This window comes from Amia ocellicauda, chromosome 2 (genome assembly GCF_036373705.1).
Source record: "Amia ocellicauda isolate fAmiCal2 chromosome 2, fAmiCal2.hap1, whole genome shotgun sequence".
Lineage (NCBI taxonomy): Eukaryota > Metazoa > Chordata > Actinopteri > Amiiformes > Amiidae > Amia > Amia ocellicauda.
This window is the reverse complement of record NC_089851.1, coordinates 20,881,297-20,903,269: the sequence shown is the minus strand read 5'-3', so window position 1 is coordinate 20,903,269 and position 21,973 is coordinate 20,881,297. Positions and strand designations below refer to the sequence as shown.

At 35.9% G+C, this 21,973-nt stretch overlaps 1 protein-coding gene across 9 annotated transcripts in view; it reads left to right on the top strand.

The window, feature by feature from the left end:
- ncoa2 (nuclear receptor coactivator 2) overlaps nt 1–21,973 on the top strand; it is a 92,665-nt gene that overhangs the window by 42,981 nt on the left and 27,711 nt on the right. For all 9 annotated transcript variants that reach the window (XM_066720954.1, XM_066720966.1, XM_066720948.1 and 6 more), the window contains 4 exons: nt 8,209–8,316; nt 10,747–10,919; nt 18,040–18,143; nt 20,820–20,997. In XM_066720954.1, coding sequence (XP_066577051.1) covers nt 8,228–8,316; nt 10,747–10,919; nt 18,040–18,143; nt 20,820–20,997 — 544 coding nt within the window. In that variant the 5' untranslated portion in view covers nt 8,209–8,227. The remainder of the gene's footprint in view (nt 1–8,208; nt 8,317–10,746; nt 10,920–18,039; nt 18,144–20,819; nt 20,998–21,973) is intronic.

Here is a 21,973-nt window from a genome sequence, read left to right as displayed (position 1 = left end):
ATTCCTGTTTTTTATTTTATTATTTTCCTTTCCATCTGTTTTTGGTAACTGTGCAGGATAATTGAAATGTCCTATTCATTTGTCACTTTCAACACCTGAATCGAATGTTTCTGGAATTTGTTGGGGGGTTGAATATTTTTACGGCGATTACAGCAGCGTTCATGGATGAAGTCCGAGACTGAGAAGCATGCAAGCTTTTCTCCCCCAGCCTGCTCCTGCGTCTCTTCAGCAGCCCTGAGGAAACAGTGGGTGGGCTCCCCCTCCGTTATTCAGCCTTCACCACTACGCATCATCCTCTCCATGTCAATAATTAGGACACCATAGCAACGCATTAGCTACTTTTGCTGAAGTCGCATCGTCAGTCATGGGCTGTCTTCAGAAGAAATTTATTGAAATTGAGTTTTGTATAGGTTATAGGCCATTTGTATGACAAAGCATTCATCTTGGTACATACATCTATTAGTGTTGTTCTGTACATAGTAAACCTAGCTTGTGATATTTTGTTTTGTTTCCTTTAATTTTGCATTTAATGTCTTTTGTCAGGTGTCCCCTATATTAACTTAATGGTTGAATATGAAGTGATGACACTTGCAGCTTACAACTTAATTGTTTAATATATTTGCTCCCTTTAGCTGCTTATGTTGTTAATATTTTGTGAGGTCAGTCAGTAGTTTTTCTGTAACCTCTATCATAGTTTCCAACTTTTTTGTCTTGTTAAAGCATATCTGATGGCAGATTAGCCTATCTTAATATTACACTAGGTATACTTTGAGTGCTTTGGTTTCAGAAGCAGCATTGATTTCCCCTATAAACTACCAAATAACTCGCACAACTCAAACACTTGCTTTGTTTTTTTAGTGGGAATGATCTCAACTTCCCCATTAACTTGAGTTCTGAGAGAATTCAAACCAGGTCTAACAAGGTGTAACTGGGGTCCTTTCTTATCGTAACATTTTGTGTTAAGCAGTAAGTGGAGTCTAAGTAATTAAAAGGCTATAGAATCTGTCTTGGTCTAAACATTAGTTTTGTGCCGGTACTACAGTTACCCTGAACTGTAAGATTATATTATATACATAGACTCTATTCTATTAGGACACACGTCATCTCAGAGGTGTTTAATCTTCCATTATTGATGAGTTGGAGAATCATTGTTTTCAGTATTGGTGAGAAACAGCATGTAAACTTAAGCCTTCCTGGCATTTAAGCTGTATCAAAGAAACCTGCTAAATTAACTTGTATTTGAAACTTTATGGAGTCAGAGTGAAAGATTATGCAGTTATAAAAAGTTTTTTTTGTTCTTTTTTATGAAAGTAATGTGTAGAAGATTGTGTCCTGTATTCATTTTGTCATACTTGCTTTTCTGTTGAGCCTTCTGTGCATTACATTATTTTCGAGTCAAGGAAAGACAAGATTTCAGATGTCTCAAACAACATATTACCAAGATGATGCATGTTTAGATGAAGCATATCAAGATTGCGTAATGCTTTATTGCTGACTAGTAAACCCTACGGATTTAATCTAGACGCACTTCCCTTTGGTTAGTTTTGAAAAGTTATCAGAAGACAGCATGCTGTGTGAGACTGCAATCCCAAACAACATGTAGCAAATAACTAAACAAAGGACTGAGAGAAATGAAAAAACAGGTATACTATCTTCCTTCAGTTTTCATATTAGTGTTACATGTTTTAATGTTACTGCAGAAACGTCTTTTACGTAAAAAAAAAAAAAAAATCAATACTATTGAAAGCTAACTGAATGATGGGTTTGGACTGAGCTTTTCCTATGCTGTCACTACATGAGTTTGATCACACACAATGTACACCATGAGACATGGACATTTAATTTTTTTTTGTGTGTAGCCAGCAAGAGTGAAGAGATTTAAGTGTGGCATCTCTTAATTATTTCAAGCACCCTTTATAACAAGTGTTTGAGTCAATGTTCAGGCTATGTCCGTTTCAGCAGCACTTCTCACATATGTCATTTGAGATACAGATGTTATATTTTCAGTGCAGTTACAATTCCTCAAATAAGAAGGTGATTATAACCCCGACCTGACCTAATTGTTGTGTTGAGGGCATTGGGCTTTATGCCTCCTGAAGAGGGTGAGCTGTTTGTCACACGAGGCGTCATGGGCACATTTAGACGGAGGACAACACTGATATTCAGGAGTTTTAAAGACTGAAGGAATTAATAAATACCACTGATTTGAAATAATTGCAGCGTTTGATGTCGAAATCTGCATGTTGCAGGTGTGCAAGACTTGGGTACCTTTGTGGTTGTTCCCCTTTTTTGGAGGGGGGGGCAGCAGAGTAAAATTTCTAATTGTCATTTGCTTGTGCTCAATAGGATTTTAGGCATGCTGTGCAGTCCAGGTCTAAAATTAGAGCACGTCTGTTGTGTTCAGTAAAACACTGACTGCAACTGTGTTAGAATCAATTCACGCAGTCATCCTTCTGAACCAGTGGAGATTAAATCTTAATTTGCGAGGTGGTGTATATCAAAAGACCTGAATGCAGACCAATTTATCACCAAAGTACTTCACCTGCTACTGAACCTCCTCCCCCCTCTTTGTGTGTATGCCTATTGATTGTGATAGCTGTTTGTAGATTGTTTTCTGACACTCTAATCCAGTACTGTCTTCCACTGGTGTAGTCTATTCAAGCAGATGACTTTTCAGCTCCTCCCACCCTACTTCACACTGTAATCATACCAGACATCTAAAAAATCCAGCCATAGAAATCCTGCTCAGTAAACAGTAGTGCAGTGGTAGGAGCACCGTCTAGGAGGGATCACTCCCTGGATGAAGCTTGTACATCTGCTCCAGCTCTATAGTATTGGGAAGCCACATGATGCAATTACATGAAAGAATGATGTAAATAGTTATTATAGATGATTATTGTGTGGTTTCTTACTGCCTACGTTCCACATGATTGTTGCTGTTGATTCATGCATTTCTCTGTGAAGTACCCATTCTTTCTTCCTTTGTCTTTTTAAGGCAGTGTCAAAGTAAATATAGATGTCACAGGGTGGGTAACCGACTTGGGAAAGGCTTTTCAAATAATGCCCTCTCAAGGCAAGAAAAAGGAGAGAGTGGGGATAGAAAATCATTGAAACCAGGTTAACTCACTGAAACAATTGTAACGTAAATTGTATTATGTTAAGTTTAATCGGGCATCTTGCCTAGAACGATTAGATTACATCTTAAATAAATCGGTTGCATTCCATCTCCACTCTGTACTGTGGAAGTTTGGTGTACTGTACATTCAGGAAAGATTGGATGATTAGATTTTAAAAAATCTGGAAACGATTCCCTGACTGCAGAAAAATGTGTCAAAGTATTCAAGACGTTCACACCATTGTGACCCAAAATCCTTTGTGAAAGACTGTAGAAGTAATACTCCTTCATTTCAAAGTAGTTAAACCAGCCACAGATACTTGGAATTTGAAGAATGAATGCCAGAAGAGGTTTTATTTTTCTGCTCTTTTTATGAATTAAAAAGCGTATAGTGGTCAATGACATGATGTGTATTTTTTGTGTCCGAAGCCATTATTTTCCTAAACATGTTTTAAATAAATACATGTAATATATACAATTCTATGATATCTACTTTATATGGAACCAATTTCATTTTATTTAAATGTAAAACATTTTTTGAGTTTTGGTGTTCCAGAGCTCCAAAATGTCAGGTGGTGCAACCATCCGAACATGTATGCAGAGAACAAATTTGTATTAACAAGTTTTACTCAATAAAACACTAAATTTTACTCAGTAAAATATTATACAATTATGCCAAACTATTTGATTGTTAATTTGCTTATAAATTATTTACAGTTTTGAAACAGTGATATTTTAAATGTATTCGATTAAAAAAAAAAAAAAAAAACTTGTCAGAAAAATGCATTTCTCCAAATGTCAAATGGCGCACCCATTAAAAAAACAGGCATTTTTATGTAATATCACTTTAAGAAAACTATGATCAGGATATGGCATCACAAAAGAATACCCCAAATGACCCCTATGCTGCAAGATTAGCAATTTTCTCACAAATATTTGGTGATTTGACATTTTTGAGCAATGCTGAGGTTGGGTCAAGTTACCATGTCAGGTGGTATGACCCCTAGAAAACTACAAAACAATAATGGTTTTGTAGCAATTTTATGGTTTATTTTAAAAATATATGTATACACTTTACTTTAAGGCCAAAAGATAATATAGGTGTCCAAGTTAATGCTTGTTAGATTTTAATTGAGTTTGAAAAGTCAGGTAGCGCAACCAATTAGTCAAATGGTGCAACCAGAATTACAGTTGCACCAATGGAAAAAAGTCATGTTAATGCATGTTTTTGAATATATTAAATACATTTGAATGATCATAATAATCGTTCTGTATGATGTTAAGTTATTTAAGTGCATCTATTTTTATTAATTTTTATTTCAAAAGAAACACCTGAGCTAAATAAAAACCCAGCATCTCATTGTGAGCCTCCAGTCCACAGTGACAGAGTCATACATGAAAGAATGTTTGATATAGTTAATGCATGTAATACACTGAATTTATGGTCAGGCTTATAAATTCATACATTTCATATAGAATATGTATTTGTAAAATATTTTCAAAGATGTTTTCACTATTTTATGTGTGTTCAGAAAAAATGCCTTTTTTATTTCATGAAAACAGTGATTTTGATTTTGTTTTTGCATTTTGTGTTACAAATTTTCTTTAAACTTTTCCACATAGTTTAGGTTATTTCAATTGCACATTATTCCTTCATATGTTGTTTTCACCCAACGTCTACAAATTTCAGTTTGAGTGGTATTTAAACATAAAATTTTGATCTCAATGTTTCTTACAGTTTAATGGAGGAAAAGGTAAAATTTAAAAAAAAAAACATGTGTTTTTGTGAAAAAAAACTTGGTAGTACTGTAATAGTTTGTCTGATCATGATCAACTATGCAGAAAATTATAGTACAGTTTGTCTATTTTAATTTGATAGGTGTCACATACCTGTATTCCTTATAATGTCCATATTAAAATGTAATATAAAAAATAAAACTTAGTCTAAGAAGTTTAAAACAAGCGAAAATGGCGGTGAGTTCAAAGCCAAAACAAAACCAGAATAAAATGCATGAACTTCTTGTTATTTTGTGATAATCAGTTGTTATTGAGTATATCAGGTGGCACAACCAGTCATGGTCAGGTGGTGCAACCAGCAAATTTGTATTTTAAAACATCAATTTTCATTGCAACTGCAAAGTTAAGTCATAGCTTAACACCTTATATAACGTAAACAAATTTATACAGTTTTTAAAAAGTTTTTCTTTCTCTGTATGGGAAATTTGGATGCTTAAAAACATAAATAAGTGTCAGTTTCTAAGAAATGTACTAAAAGCCCCATAAATAATTTAATGGGAAATTTAGTATGTCTTATGTATTTGATACCGTACAATGATTCATATGTACTTGTATCCAGTTGTGGGAAATACATTAAAAGTATATTTTTAAAAATTAATATACGGTTGCACCACCTGACATTTCTTGGGTGGTAAAATCAGAAATCTTATAAATAAATTAATTAAATAAATGCCATCTTTAAAGCTATAAAACAAACAAGAATACACAAAATACATCCTTGTGCACATAAAAATGTTTTACATCAATTTTTTTCTGTGCATTTTTTTTTTTCATTTTGAAAACCTTATTTGTCATTGACCCATAAACGTCTTGTTTTTAATTTAATTGTTTTTTTCTTGAGTAGCGCATTCCCTTTCTTCTCCATATAATTCTGACTATTCTCTGAGTGCTCTTCTCCTTCCTTTTATGGTATAGTCGCTACACCCTATACAGACTGGATCTTGATATGTTTATTCAAAGCAATCTGTAGCTTGATTCCCACTATGAAGACATTAATATATAATATAGCTATAGGACTTTATTTTTAACCATCTGATTTTGGTTGAGAGTTTTTTAGTTAGAAAACAGTGCAGGCAATTTTTCAGCTGCTAACCCGTCTTTTGTAGACAGTTGAACAGGAAGAGCTGCTCAAAATTGGCTCTTGTGGCATAAATGTTATTGGGTAGGGTAAGAGTATGCATATACTTGTATAATTTGTTATTGATACAGCTTACATTTAGTTTACTACAGAGAGATCTTACCCTTCTTACTAAAAAGAAAAAAAAGCAAAGCCCTGATTTGTACTTTTCTGGAATGTCAGAGTTTTGCACAGAGGTGTAATGATAATCCTCAGTATTTAATGAGACATTTTATTGCAATTGTGGTACAAGTTAAATTAGACTTTAAACTGAAAGTACAGTATTTCTTTCAAACCAAATATTTATTCTTTTAGCAAAAAATCAATATCTGACTTGATGGATGAAGCCCCTCACCCCCATTATATAAATACATTATGTTGAAATGACCCGATCTTTAAAACCATTTTCCTCCCCCCTCTGCCGCTTTGATTTCTCTGCTCTGCCATTCTAGTGTAAGTAGGCCACTCCAATCCAGCAGGGATCCCTACTGATGATTCATTCAGATTTGCAGTCTGCTTTCCTTAAACAGCACTGTGGCAAAATGAGGCTGCTTGAAGTTACATAACCAGTAGATGTGCTATATACTGTTGCAGCTTGTCTAGGAGAAGAGACTTGAATACAGCAGTATCTGCATGGCTAATTCAGACATCACCGCTGAAACATCCTGGCCATTTATAATTGCATTAGCAAAAACTATTGCTTCTCATTGAAACGACATCAAATCTACATGTATGTCTGTGTTACGTGACCTTCCTCAGCATATTTTATGGTCTCCTCCAAGGAAACTTACGTTGGTGTTTTGAAATGTCAGATAGTCTGTATAAATGCATCCTTTTTCCCCCTTTTCACAAGGACTGGTTGTAATCTTTGAACGACTGTATTAGTAATGTAAAGCAAATACTTGTATTCAGATGCTGGGTACTGTTGATCACTGTTGTGTTCCAGTGGCATTAGTCATTCAGGTGCTTTTCTAGTTACACAAGTTCTACAGTGTTGTATTAATACCTCCGAGTTACAAGACCTTATGTCATAGGATCTCTTGGATATGAGTACTAGTACTGTCTTTACTTACGCGGCTGGTGGAGACAGTAAATCCTGTGTGCATTAGCTAGGGATCACAGTTTTAATCTGTAAAATGGAAATATGAAAGACTTCATTCTGTGCTTTCTAGAAAATAAACTTTAGTATAGCTCTGTTTATTTGTGAGCCATAATGTTTGACCTTGGATTCCTTGGCTTTTTAAGATGTTTCCAGGGTTGAGAATCAGCAGTTCTGTGTTACATGGGGTATAAGTTTGTAAATGCATTAAAAACTTGTTTAAAAAAAAAAAAAAAAAAAAGTGAGATTGTGTTGATCCTTTCTGAGAGTCCATTATTGTTAGTACTTACAGATGTCTCTTTACCTTGGTGTAAATTTTAAAAGGCCTTTTCGTTTGCATTAATTGATTATTGTTAATTTAATGCACCAGAAGGTCAACCCAACAACACACATGGAGCATTAATATTTCCTTCTTTGTGTAATGGGTCTGCCTGGACTTGGCATTGTAGGGAAATCAGTGCTGTGTCGGTGCATTTCTGTTTCTGAGAGCCCAGATTGAAAATGATGGAAGAAAACTATGTGAAATAAATATTAAATAATGACAATAAACACATTGATGTACCCTTTCCTGCTCTTGCCTGGAAACTGCCCTATCTGTGACTGGTATATTCTTTCACTTTCCAGGTCTAATAGGAAAGAAATGTCCTAAATTTTCCTACTCTCAGACAATCAGACAACAGTTGAAACAATGTCTACTGTTTTCAATACTTTATTTCTGTTTGGTATTAGTTTTCCTTGAGTTATCCCAACAATGTACATAATTAGGTAGTATGGGACGTTATCTGCAGCTTACAGTATTTCCATTTCATTTTCAAAGGGGAACCCCAGCCATTGTGGGAAATGACTGAAATGTGTGCTCTGCTCTTTTGCTTAATTTTGCATGCCATTGGATAATCTGAGAGTAGACTTTACTTCCTTGTAATCGTAGGAACTATGGTGGGACACAACACACCATGTGCTCTTTACTTGTTTAGTGATTTACTTATTAATTGTAGCTAGTTTATTATTACTAGTTGTTTTTAGATACAAACTGAGAAAAGAGAAATCTCAAGGCAATTTCCTGTCCTGTCCTCCCTGCAGTTGCTGATATGCGTTGAAGATGAGTGGCGTGGTTGACAATACCTCTGACCCTGCTAGGGCAGAGTCCAGGAAGAGGAAGGAATGTCCATCTGATCTCTTGGGACCCAGGTAAGCACTTTATATGAATTTTAAATGTCTGACTGTAATGTTTTTGCTTTCATTTTTGAATCATTGGCATCAGTCTCTATTTGTATTAATCATACTTCAGTTAACTTCAGGATACATATTCGGCCAAGCTCACTTCTGCAGAATTGATTGATCACTGAGAATGTAGAAATATGGAAAAAAATATACCAGGGGAGATTTAATTAAATTTTTTAAACAGTATTTTGCTTTTATAATTGTTTAATCCATTGTAATATCTAACTACTAGATAAAGCCACTGCTTTCTTAACTTGACTGTGTTGCTCCTTCCTTTATTTAGTCAAATGCTCCTAAACAAGCTTGCATATAAGCAGGAAAACTGTTTTCTTCCCCCCCATCCAAAAATATAAATGTGTAGTTCCATCTTTTGGGTGAGGCAATATGAATTTGTTTACAATATTAAAGAAGATTAATCTATAGAATAAAAATCACTGCATGTAATTTGCATAGTCTTACATTTTCACTTAATGAATGCAATAGTTGCTTATTTTGCATGTATCCATGAAATAAGCTTAAATGGATAAATGTCAGTAGCAAAGGCAGAGAGAAGGAGTAAATGAGTAATAAGATGGTGTGTGTTGGGGGGGCAGTTTCCGTGTTTATCTTATGTTTTCAGTCTCGGAAGAAACTGTAGCACTTGCTGAAACTCAAATAGACGGTTTACTTTGTAACTACCGTACAAAAGGATTATTTTACCTGAAGAAATTGAAACTGAGACCAGGTGGTACGTTACTTACGAATAAACTAGTTGTTTGAATGTTATTAGTAGGGAGAAAAGAATGCTTTTGAATCTAAATGATTTTGTTTTGTACCTCATTGGTCTTGACATTTTATTGCTAGTGGGCAAACGGCAAAACACTGTGAGCACCACCAACACACATCAAAACCTTGATTGGGAATATTCTGTAAAAGTTCATCTGTTCCATTTCGATTGTTGTGACATGATTATACTGCAATTTGAATAATTGGTACTGCCATCAGAGTCTCACCCTGCCAACTTAATTGGGTGTTGCGATTATATGCAGTTATTATTATATATATTGTTATATGTGCTGGTAATTTTCATGGCAAGGGTTAAACTATGCCACACTGTGCCTGAAAAGGCTGTGTTTAAGATTTCTCCATCACATTCAGGCTTCTCTTTGGCTTTCCTGCTTCAGAGATCTGTTGTGCACCGATACAGAATTGTTTTTTTAGGTGTTGATCACTCTTTTCCCTTCTGGACCTGAGCATTTCCTGTATAAGTTAAGTTGTGTCCTGCAGCAGTGCCAGTTAGGGTTAAACCAAAAAACACATCCTGTCAATACAGTAACAGGTTTGTTTTCGAGCTCACTGAGCACCTCGCCAGCCTCTGCTCTCTTTTGTGTTAAAGGCTAACCTCCATCAAGTCTCTTTTCTGCTAAACTGTGATTTGCTGTTATTGACATAAACCTGCAGTCAAGTACAAAACATTGTAGAAAAAACAAATCTCCCTATTTTGATGTATATTTTAAAAAGGAAAATGACTCAAGACTGTAATAATAATAATAATAAAGAAAATGCTTGTAAACATTCTAACCACAGAGAGACATTTAGAAGATGTGTGTTGCCTGTGTGAGGGCCCTACTATTTTACTGAAAAAGACCTGCCTCAGGATTCAGAAGGCATGGAGACTTTCGGCCAAGAGGTTTTGACCCATTTTGGAATTGGGGCAGGACCGTCACCAGCGCTAGGATAGATGCTTGGTCCTCAGAGATTATTGTCAAGCTTTTGCTGCTGCATTCATTAGAGACTACAAGTGTGAATTAATAACATATTGATTTAACAGCCCCTAAGGTATTTATTGGGCGCTCGATCATAAATGTATTTATTTATTCATTCATTCATTCAATGTGCAAAATTAACACTGTAATGATCTTTATCTGTCCAACCTACAATACCCCCTTTTTTGTTTCCCCCTATTCTGATGCATATAGGATCTCTAGAATGAAGTTTGAGAATAAAACAAATTGAGTTGAACAAACTACATTGAGATGTTGCTGTATATCAGACAGTGAAAACCTCCCTAGTCTGTTTTTTTTTAAACATTTTTCCTGAAATTATATTTTATGCCTAAATCCTTGATAATATCAGTACATGTTCTGCTACTGTAGAACAAGAATGGCTGTAGCTTTAAAAATGTTCTGCTTGAATAGATACAATTAAATAATACATCCAATTTTGTAACACTTTGTCCAGTATTTCAGTTAGTTTGTTTTGAATGGTATTGAAAATACAATCGTTGTTTTTGTTTGGCTTTGAAAAGTAGTGATTCAGTGTGTTTTCTTAGAAATTTTAAATCTATAATTAAAACCACATATTATAATTGTTTTATATAACTTTTGTAGTAAATGGATTTCTTTTTTCTCTCCGCAGCCCTAAACGAAGCACTGAAAAACGCAACCGCGAGCATGAAAATAAATACATCGAAGAACTTGCCGAGTTGATCTTTGCGAACTTCAATGATATCGACAACTTCAATGTTAAGCCTGACAAATGTGCAATCTTAAAAGAAACTGTGAAACAGATACGTCAAATAAAAGAACAAGGTAAGACTGACCAAACCATTCAATTTTTACCAAGATGAGTCTGTTGATATTTGGGTTGTTTGAGTGATTTATCTGTGTGTTACTTATTTTATAGCTTTGTTTCCTGAAGTCTGCATTTGGAGTTATCTATTTTATAGTGACTTACTTTATGATAGCCCTGGGTTGTTTGCAATGCACATATGCTTACCTCTGATTTGAAAATGATAAAAATAGGACACAATTTGCTCCAAACCTTTTGCCATCTCTAGACCAATACAGTGCTGATACTGTAAGGACAGTGTAATGGGAGTAGAAACTGACTGAGAGGCATGGAAGTCATGTGTCATAGCAGACATGTACATGTTGAAGCAAACCTCTGAACCTACATTGTTTTTATTGAAACCACACACATGGACAAACAAGCCGGGCAACAATCTAGTTTGAAAAGTTGCCTTACAGCTCCATTAAAATGTTATGTAGCACATACATACTGTGGTTTTCCAACACGTCTCTCCTATTGGTTTGGAAATTCTGTGGAAACTGCATTGTTCTTTGTTAACCTGAACCTTCCTATCAATGCTGGAATAATTAATTCACTCTGAACTTACAAATTCATTTTGTCTTTCTATAACACCCATCTCCATTGCTCCTTTTATTGATTTTCTGGAGTTTCTAAGATTCAACTCTTCCTGTCCTAACGGGTAGAAAACCAGATGTCCCTTTACCTTTGCTTTTTGATGAAGTGAAATTGAAACTGGCAGTGCTTTGAAGATTCACTCTAGACTTCCAACTAGTCAGTCAGTTTTTTAATTTTTTTCCTCTGTTTCTGTTTCTGCCACTTTGTTTACATAGCTACAGGTTTTTCCATATCTGTTGATTGTGGGTTTAAACTTAATTATTTGAAATGCCACATTATGCAGTTTATATGAATAGAAGTTAAGACTCATAATCCTTGTATTTGATCTCCTTCCCTAAAACTATAGCTTACTGACTGTACAGTCCCCCATACTCTTCTAGGCTGGGCATCAGTGTCCTTTTGTGTCTGGTAGTTCAGATTCTGAAAGCTGTCTGCAGATTCCTGCCCAAAAAGGACATTTACCCTTAATTTAAATGGCTAATATATGTATAACTGAGGTTAAAAAGAAAAAACTAAAACAGCAGGTTATTTTCTTTCTGAAAATGGAAAAACAAAAATCAGTTTGGATTACAGGTGTCCCTACAATTTTGTCTGGCAGCATATGATTTTGCCTGATATTTAAAGGTTTGTTTGCAGAGGAGAACAGATGAGTCAGGGTTGATGATGCAGGTTGTTTATGATTCACTGGAGAGGGTTTATGTAATGGTGAGCAATATGATGCAAAATATAAGGAGCACTGGCTGACTGTCTGCCACTGACTGATGGTACAATTACACCCCCTACAGTAAATACACTGAGCTTTATTGAAGAGAAGCAAGCAGATAGTTTGTTAGCCGTTGTAATTAATATGATCTTATTGGGCAGTGTTTGAAATGGTAATATGCTTGTTTGTACTTTGTTCACAAAGCCCTGTAGTGTCATCTTAATACAGTTAATTATTTTGTGAATGCAGCAGTACAGCACGCACGCACGCCACAGTGTTTCTTGCAGAACGCTAACATCAACAATGCCAATATGTCCACACACTGCTACCCCTAAGGAAAAGCTCAAAGGAAGATTCACCTTATTAAACTTACACGATTTAGCTTGTAAACATTGTAACCTTTCCAGTTCTATTATTATCATCATTATCTTTTGTGCTTAAATCTATTGGTTACAAATGTAATGAATTCACACGATAAGCATACAGCTGCCTTATCAGCAGTATAGTCAATGTACAAAGTGTTGATCAGTTTTTGATGCACTGCACCGATTTTGAAGTTCTGATGCAGGGGAGTTTTTTTTTTTTTTTTTTTTTAACTAAGATCATTGTGGTGTATGGGCAAATATATTTGTTAAATACACATACTGTGTTTGTGCACTTGTTTATTCATTGGTTGTAATTTAAGAAATCAAAACCAGGTGTGTAAAGACTATCCATGTAATTTATTGGTTTCAGGAATATTTATTTCTTGATTTTTTTAAGGGGGTTTCATTTTTAAACATTCTACCTCTACACTGAATAGCTTGTATAAGTATATAAACTATATGGAGCTATGTGCTAATTTTACACATCCTTAATACAAGAACATTTTTACTGAAAACATGCTAGACGACCTTCATAATTTAGTTCTCTTCTCTACCAGTTCTAGATTATAGGGCGCTCATTCAGTAATCAAACCTTTGTGCCTAAATTATTTATCATAAACAAATAATGTATCTTGAGAGTTCTAATTTTATTCTACTTTACCATTAGTCAAATGAACATTTGTTTTACTGCTTACGTAGTTTGAATGAAAATGTTCTGGACTATAGTTTTAAAATATTAAACTTAAAAAAAAAAAAAAAAAAAATTGTGCCATTCAGATAAACATTTTATACTTTACTAATGTTTCCTAGTTAAATATGGATTATATTAATTCTGTAATATTAGATTGAGGCTTTAATGCAAATGTATGAAATGAAATTTAGAAAAACATAATGACTTTTGTATTATTAATTATTAATGTAAGATTCTGAGATGAATATGAATGAATGATTTTATCTGGTGCATTTTGTCATATGTCTTATGTAACGAAAAAATTTCAAAAGGAGGAACTTTAAGTATTTTCTTTTCTTGCGACCTAATATGTTGTAAAATGCGAAAATTAAACCTGCATGAGCAGAACAGATGCTTCACACTCTGCTCCAATATGTTGTACCTAAAGCTCAGTGCAGTAATATAAAGTAGATTTAATTACAGTAAAATACATTCCAAATCCCCCCCCCAAAAAAAGTAAACATATTTGAACCAGTAAAAAACATAAACAAGATTAATAATGTTTTCATTCCAAACAGAGTTACAGTAAATTAAACCGAAATATGCGTTTGGCTTAATTAGCATCTAAATATAGGTTGTTGGCTACCACAGAAGTAGTGAAAGGTAAACAGCCATCCAAAAGTTCCTTGTGCTGATCTGTAGAAGGAAGCGGCGCACAAGAATGCAGCTGTAACACACGAGACCTGTGAGCTGGATTTCTTGCACAGTACTAGAACATAAGAAAATTTACAATCGAGAGGAGGCCATTTGACCCATCGTGCTTGTTTAATGTCCATTAATAACTGAGTGATCCAAGGATCCTATCCAGTTTATTTTTAAATGTTCCCAAATTTTTAGCTTCAGCCACATCGCTGGGGAGTTTGTTCAGATTGTGACGACTCTCTGTGTGAAGAAGTGTCTCCTGTTTTCTGTCTTGAATGCCTTGAAGGCCAATTTCCATTTGTGTTCCTGGTGATCTGGAAAAGCTCCTCTGGTTTGATGTGGTCGACGCCTTTCATGATTTTGAAGACTTGGATCAAGTCCCCACGTAGTTTTCTCTATTCCAGGGTGAAAAGGTTCAGTTCCCTCAGTCTCTCAGTAGGATATTCCCTTCATACCTGGAATAAGTCTGGGTGCTCTCCTCTGAACTGCCTCTAGAGCAGCGATATCTTTCTTGAAGTGTGGAGCCCAGAACTGTCCACAGTATCCAGATGAGCTCTAACTAGTGCATTGAACAGTCTGAACATCACTGGCCTTGCTCTCAATTCTACACTTTTGACAATATACCCTAACATCCTGTTTGCCTTTTGTATTGCTTACCCAGATTGTTTGGATGGAGAAAGTGAGGAGTCCACATAGACTCCTAGGTCTTTCTCATGTGTTACTTCATCTGGTTCTATTCCTCCCATAGTGTAATTATAGTGGATATTTTTGTTACCTGCATTTATTACCTTGCACTTGTCCTAATTGAATTTCATCTGCCAGGTGTCGGCCCACAACTGAATATTATCTAAGTCCCTTTGAATAGCCTGTGCTGCCGAGATTGTATCTGCTGAGCCACCTATTTTGGCATCATCTGCAAATTTGACATGTTTGCTAACTATCCCAGAGTCCAGATCATTAATATAGATTAGAAAAAGCAAAGGCCCTAGTACTGATCCCTGTGGAACTCCACTAACAACCTCACTCAGTTAGAAGCAACTCCTCTAATCGACACCCTCTGTTTCCTATACATCAACCAGTTCATAATCCATCTACTTACATTACCCTGAATGCCTACAGCTTCCAATTTGAGGATCAGTCTTTGGTGTGGAACCTTATCAAAAGCTTTTTGAAAATCTAAGTATATCATATCATATGATCTACAGCTGCAGTTGCATGTTCAAAAAATTCTAATAAATTAGTAAGACATGATCTGTCTCGTCTAAACCCATGTTGAGTATCTCCAAGAATATGGTTTTCATTAAGATGCTCCTCTATTTTCTGTCTAATCATTTTTTTCCAACATTTTACAGGTGATGCAGGTGAGACTGACTGGTCTGTAATTTCCTGGCTCAGTTTTGTCCCCTTTCTTGTGGATTGGTGTGACATTTGCTGTCTTCCAGTCAGTTGGCACATCCCCTGTTCTAAGTGTCATTTGGAATATCTTAGTTACATGCCTATAAATAATATCCCTAATTTCTTTAAGTATTGTTGGAAATATACCATCTGTCCCAGGTGATCTTGTTTTTAATTCTGCTAGTCCCTTTAGTACCTGCTCCTCATTTATCCTGATCTCTCTTAGGGTTTGACTGGACTGGTTGTTAACCTGTGGCATGTCATCTGTTTTTTATTTTGTAAAAACCTCTGTGAAATACTAATTTAGAACATTTGCCACATCTTATTCGTTTTCCAAGATCCTTCCATTTTTGCCCTTTATCTGTTTCACTTCATTAACCTCTTGCTTTTTTTAGTTTTAGCTCCAAGAGCTTTCCCTCTTTGTTTTCCAGATCCCTTTCTTAAGACTCATCCTTGCTATATGCAGTCCTGATTACATTGTACAATGCAACATCTTCCTGAATATCTGAATTGGGTGGTCTGTAACACACTTCTACCACTAATCCTCCTTCTAATAAATAGCCCTGCTTAGGCAGAGAAGGAGACTGCATACAGACAACACAGTGCAAAGTTGTGGGGCTGTGCTCAATCTAAACACCCTGTGAGGGATCACACACTTTACCATGCCCAGCTGGGTATTATATATTAATGTTGAAAACATCAGCACATTTGGAGAGCATAGGATGGGCCTGGTCTTTACCTCTCCCAGATTGTTACCTAATGAATGGGTGTCTGCTGTACACCTCCCAAATCCATATGGCAGCTTTGTTACTTTTAATGGAGTACAGCTATAGAATTCACTTTCTTTACTTTATCTTCCAGGACTCGCAGTGCACCTTGGGATCATGCCCAATAAATATATATATTCTGTTCCTTCATCTATTTAAAATAATCACTAAAGATTGAAACCTAAATGTGCAGAACGATAATAATTGTGTACTGCTTAACTCACCAGACACGGAGATATTGATATATTTAAAAAAAAAAAAATTAATAAGATAATTTGTACAGCTTGAGTACACAGATAACTTTTTTCCATTAGTGACAGTCTTTGCTAGTCCAGTGCCCAATAGGAATGTCATAAAGTTCTGAGAAAGCAGAACTGAACTATGAAAGCTGTATTCTGAATTGGCAAGAACAGACACCAGTTTCGCAGCTCAGCACAAAGAGTCAACTTAATTTGCACATTTAGCATTTAATTTAATTAACCACGCAACTTTGGTCACGTGGCAGTATAGCATTTTCTCATGTGTTAATAGCTTTGAAAAGGAGTGTATGCTAATGAGACCAAAGAAAGACACTGGGTGTTGTAGTCCTTAGAGGCAGGCCTTTAGGATAAGCTGAAGTTGCATTGCTGACAGAAACTCATAATGGAGGCTTCATCTATTAAACCCTGCAGTGTTGATGGTCAGGGGCTCACCTCCCTTCTGCCCACTTCCCTTCTGTAAGCAGCGAAGTTTAACCACATTCAAACAGCTCTTCTAAGACTGTAGCCACTGCCTATAATTTTCACCATGCAATTACTGTGTGGCCAGTTGCACAGATTTTAGTATGATTCACAATTTGGTCAATCTACTTAGTGAAGGTCCTTTTTTGTTTTGTCAGCAACCTTTTTTCCAAAACAATGGAGATAATTTTGAATATGGTACAAAAAATTGAATTACACTATCATGCTAAGTTAACATTATTTTTAAAAGTTATTATTGTGGAATAAGTCTTTATTTGACATAGGAAGGCTTTTGTCTGTTTTTAGGAGACTCATCTGAGCAGGAATATGTATTTCCTTCTAGTAATTTTGATCTGTATCTGTGCATTCAGTAGCTGTTACTTGCACAGCAGCTGTGCTGCTTCAAATGAAGTCATTTGCTTTGTCCTCTCACATTGCTGGTTGCTAAGTTCTTAGGTGCGTACCATAGCAACATGCTTTAACAATGCGCAATGCATGAGAAGGCTTAATATGATCAGTTAAACAAGGGCCTTTAGAAACAACAGTGATTCACAGTATTTTATTTTGCCCTTAAATCTGGTTATAAATGATCAAAGGCTTGTTTCTAAAAAAAAAAAAAAAAAAAGTTTGGCCAAACATGCCCACCAGAAAAATAATTAACATTTTTAATTCCAAAGTATCTAATCTTAGTGCCACCATTTTAATTGATTCCTTAGCTAGGAACCTTGTTGCACAATTCATTTTTATGCACATTGTGAAAACCTAATATAGAAGAACTCGTGCATTCCGTTACAGCTGTTCCAAGCATCTCACCGTTTACTGTTCTTCGGCATATGCAGACTGAGATTCACAATCTAAAAATAATCTAACAAAGATTTAAAGATCATCATTTAAAATACTTAACTGTGGAGTTCATTCAAATGTTTGTTTCATTTTAGTCTCCCCATTTATTATTAACCTGATTTTTCTTCACTTTTACTAATAATTGAATGGAATATAATGTTTGGGGACTTAAGTATGTTTTAAATTAGATAATTAATTGGGTCCGTTGGAGATGTATTAAAGGGATGCAGTCCATCAGAGTCGTAAGCCTTAAATGGAGGTCTTGTATATCCAGAAGCAGAAACGGGGCCTACTCATTGGTTTGTATATGGTGTTAATGAACAATTCTGTCTTTTAATAGAAAAAGCTGCAGCAGCCAATGAAGAGGAAGTACAAAAGGCTGATGTGTCATCAACAGGCCAAAGTATGATTGACAAAGATGCCCTTGGACCAATGATGCTTGAGGTGAGTGTGCTTCACAGCAGCAGCCCAGCATGTGACAGTGCCAACTCTCTCCCACTAGGGGGGCCGTGTCTGCCCCACTTCTGCAGGCGCTCTAACCAGTGGCCAGTAATGACACTGTCGGGAGAGAAACCCTCTGAGTGTAATGTGAAGGCGAGGGCAATGATCACAGGTTCACAGCTAGGAGAAAGGGGAATACTTGCTTTCCAGGGGTGATGTTAAAAGGCTATTTATCTCTAACCTTCGCAAAAATGCATTTAATGCTATTTAAAGTGTTATGATCTCTCTCTCACATACACACAGTATAAAAAAACGTACAACAATGTGTATAACCTTGCTGGAATTGCTTGAAAATGACTGAGAATACCGTTTCTGATCTCTAGTAAATCTTACCACTTTACAGGCAATTAGCAGATGCAAAATGCCTCTGAGCTTGAAATGTAGCACTTTGCTTTTCATGAATATACATTAAGATGTTTTTATATATATATATATATATATATATATATATATATATATATATATATATATATATATATATATATATATAAAATACACTAATTCTTATGAAGTTGTTTGACAGTATGTCTTCAGAATAACAATCCCTCAAAAATGCTACAAAGCAACACAACCTGGAGAACTTTTCAAACCTTTTCGTTTACTCTTTTCTCCCGTTCAGTATTTAATCTGTCTTGTCAGTGTGTATTTATAGCTTCTGAGGTCCAACGTCATTATATTGACATGCAGCGTATTCTAAATATAATCTTTGCTGCGTGTTGTCTTTTTCTCTTTTTATTTTTTTAATGTGAGGCACAGGAACAATGCCAGACCCTGCATCCAAAGACAATTGAGGATCTAATGAAAAAGAGCCAATACCAAAGGCCAGCCAAATGAAACGCCTTGATCTGTTTTTTACTCCTAGCACTCGTAAATCTTCTGTTGAGTTATCTGGTGTGAATGCAGAGTGGACAGACACATAACAAACATGGTGTTCTTGTCAAAAAGGGCTTTGCTATTTTTACAGTGCACACTGCAATCAGTGAAAGGGCTATTGTTTTCTAAAATCAGAGTTCACACACAGTAGAATGGTTAAAGCAGCTTTGTTTGATCTTTCCACATTGCATGGATCACTTTCACCCTGAACACACTGGCTTTTTACATAATATTAGCAATTGTGTGAGGGAATATACTTTTCTGCAGTGTTTTTTTAAACGTATACATAAATAATATTCAGAATTATATTGGACACATTATTTCCATCCATATTTTGCATGTTGGAATACATGTCTTGAATATTAAAAAAACAATAAGGTGCTTATCTCATCTCATGTACCTGTTTTGATGTTCATTTGTGTACATATTTTTACTACTGAGCATACTTAGCATTGTTGTTTAGTATTACTGATGTATTGCAGTGTATCTTTCCAATTGTTTAAACAGGGTTTCAACCATACCTGTAAAAAGAGTTGGAAAGGTGCTTCAGATCTGCCAAAAGAATAGGCCTAAATTAGGAGATCAGAGTCATTAGTTTAACTCAAAGTGCCAACAAGATATTTTAATTAGATTTAATTGTCAGATTAGAAACAAGCCCAATGACTGCTTCACGCTAATTTCTTTGTACGCAGTCGAGTTGAATCACTTTGGCACAAACCCTGTGTCTTAGAACATATGTAGCCATTTATTGTGTTTGAATTACCCGCAGGGAATGGGGCCATTTGATGAGGTAATTGACACTATCGTGTATGTAATGGTTGATTTGGGGCCATATTCATTCAATTAAGACTTGCAAATATTGGGCTTGTTGTGCGCGATCAAGGGGAGGGCTCGTGGCTACGGTCTGTCACACTTAGGCAAGCAGGACTTTGAAGTGGCCCGGGTTGGGCACACTCCTGGATTCGCTTATCTGCATTGGGAATGAAGGGGAGCAGCTGTCTGACTTTGCTTTGCTGTCACTGTCATACCAGAGTGCAGCAGCATGTGCTTTAATAACATCTAACAGTCTGGGATGAGTCATTAATTTGGTTTATTTTATTTATTTATTTATTTATTTATTCCTAACTAATTAGATCATGGCAGATAATGGGACAAGAAGGGATAGGAGGAGGAGGAGGTACATGTAGGGAAACTAGTGGGGACCTGAGATTTGTGGAAAGTCATGTATTAATACTTTCAAAAGTGATCGGCGCACTGCAGTTTGCTCTAGAGTAATATACCGATTCAAAACAGCCCTTACCGCTTTATTTTAGTTATTTTTAGATACAATTTTGAAGGCCAAATCAGTATTCTGTCATCTTTTTGTCCCACATGTATTTATTTCGGAATGCTTTTATGATAAAGGCATCCGTATTTAGTTTTGTTATTTTTAAATTGTACATTTATTTGCTTTACTTATATTCTTCCTTAATTTCAATCCCTCTGTCAAATCTGATCTGTTTACTGCTTTGCAAGTTCCTATTTATTTTTTTTGGAAAAGGGGGCCCAGCTTGAGCTCCTGAAAGGTTGAGTATGAATGTAAGCTTGAGGAAGAAACCAAGGAATACTGCCTAATGGAGATCCGGCAACAGATGGGAAATTAGAAACTAGATCTATGAAGTTGAACAATTAAAAATGAATGTTGTACAAAATAATCAGTTACGTATTTTGTAGTTATTTATTTGATCCGTCTTTCCTCTCACACAGGCCTTAGATGGGTTCTTCTTTGTTGTGAACATGGAGGGGAACATTGTGTTTGTGTCCGAGAATGTGACGCAGTATCTGCGATACAACCAGGAGGAGCTGATGAACACCAGTGTGTACAGTATCCTGCATGTGGGCGATCACGCCGAGTTCATCAAGAACCTGTTGCCTAAGTCTCTTAGTAAGTCTCTCTGCATGCCTGCATTGTGTTCCTTCATTCGATCTATCCGTTCAGCATAAAGCAACATACTGTACTAATCAGCCCCACTGGTTTTCATTAAGAATATGCTTTCACACGCTTATTTTATTTTCTAATGAGGTATATGGATTTCTTCTCGTCATCTAGTTTTACCAAGTTTAAATATAATACCCTTTATTTTATCTGAAAACTATCTTGGCATAATTATCCAATAAGTGTCTTAGTTATATAACAAAATCAATAAGAAATGCAGGGTTTGGACTATTGATTTAAATTTGATCCTCGTATAATTATATATATACACACACACGGCTAAATGTTTCTGGAAATCCTCCAGAGCACAAGGGGCTTGCATATTGGTTCACATACACAATGAACTTTGTTATGTATATGCAGTACTCTGCAATAGTTTAGGGCATGTGTGAAAAAAATGCTGTAAAGTAAGAATGCTTTCAAAAATAGACATGTTAATAGATTATATTTATCAATTAACAAAATGCAAATTGAGTGAACAGAAGAAAAATCGAAATCAAATCCATATTTGGTGTGACCTCTGAAGGTGTGCTGTGGTATTTGGCACCAAGACGTTAGCAGCAGATCCTTTAAGTCCTGTAAGTTGTGAGGTGGGGCCTCCATGGATCGGACTTGTTTGTCCAGCACATCCCACAGATGCTCGATTGGATTGAGGTCTGGGGAATTTGGAGGCCAAGTCAACACCTTGAACTCGTGATTCATCAGACCAGGCCACCTTCTTCCATTGCTCCGTGGTCCAGTTCTGATGCTCACGTGCCCATTGTAGGCGCTTTCGGCAGTGGACAGTGGTCAGCATGGGCACCCTGACTGGTCTGCGGCTACGCAGCCCCATACGCAACAAACTGCGATGCACTGTGTGTTCTGACACCTTTCTATCAGAACCAGCATTCACTTTTTCAGCAATTTGAGCTAGAGTAGCTCGTCT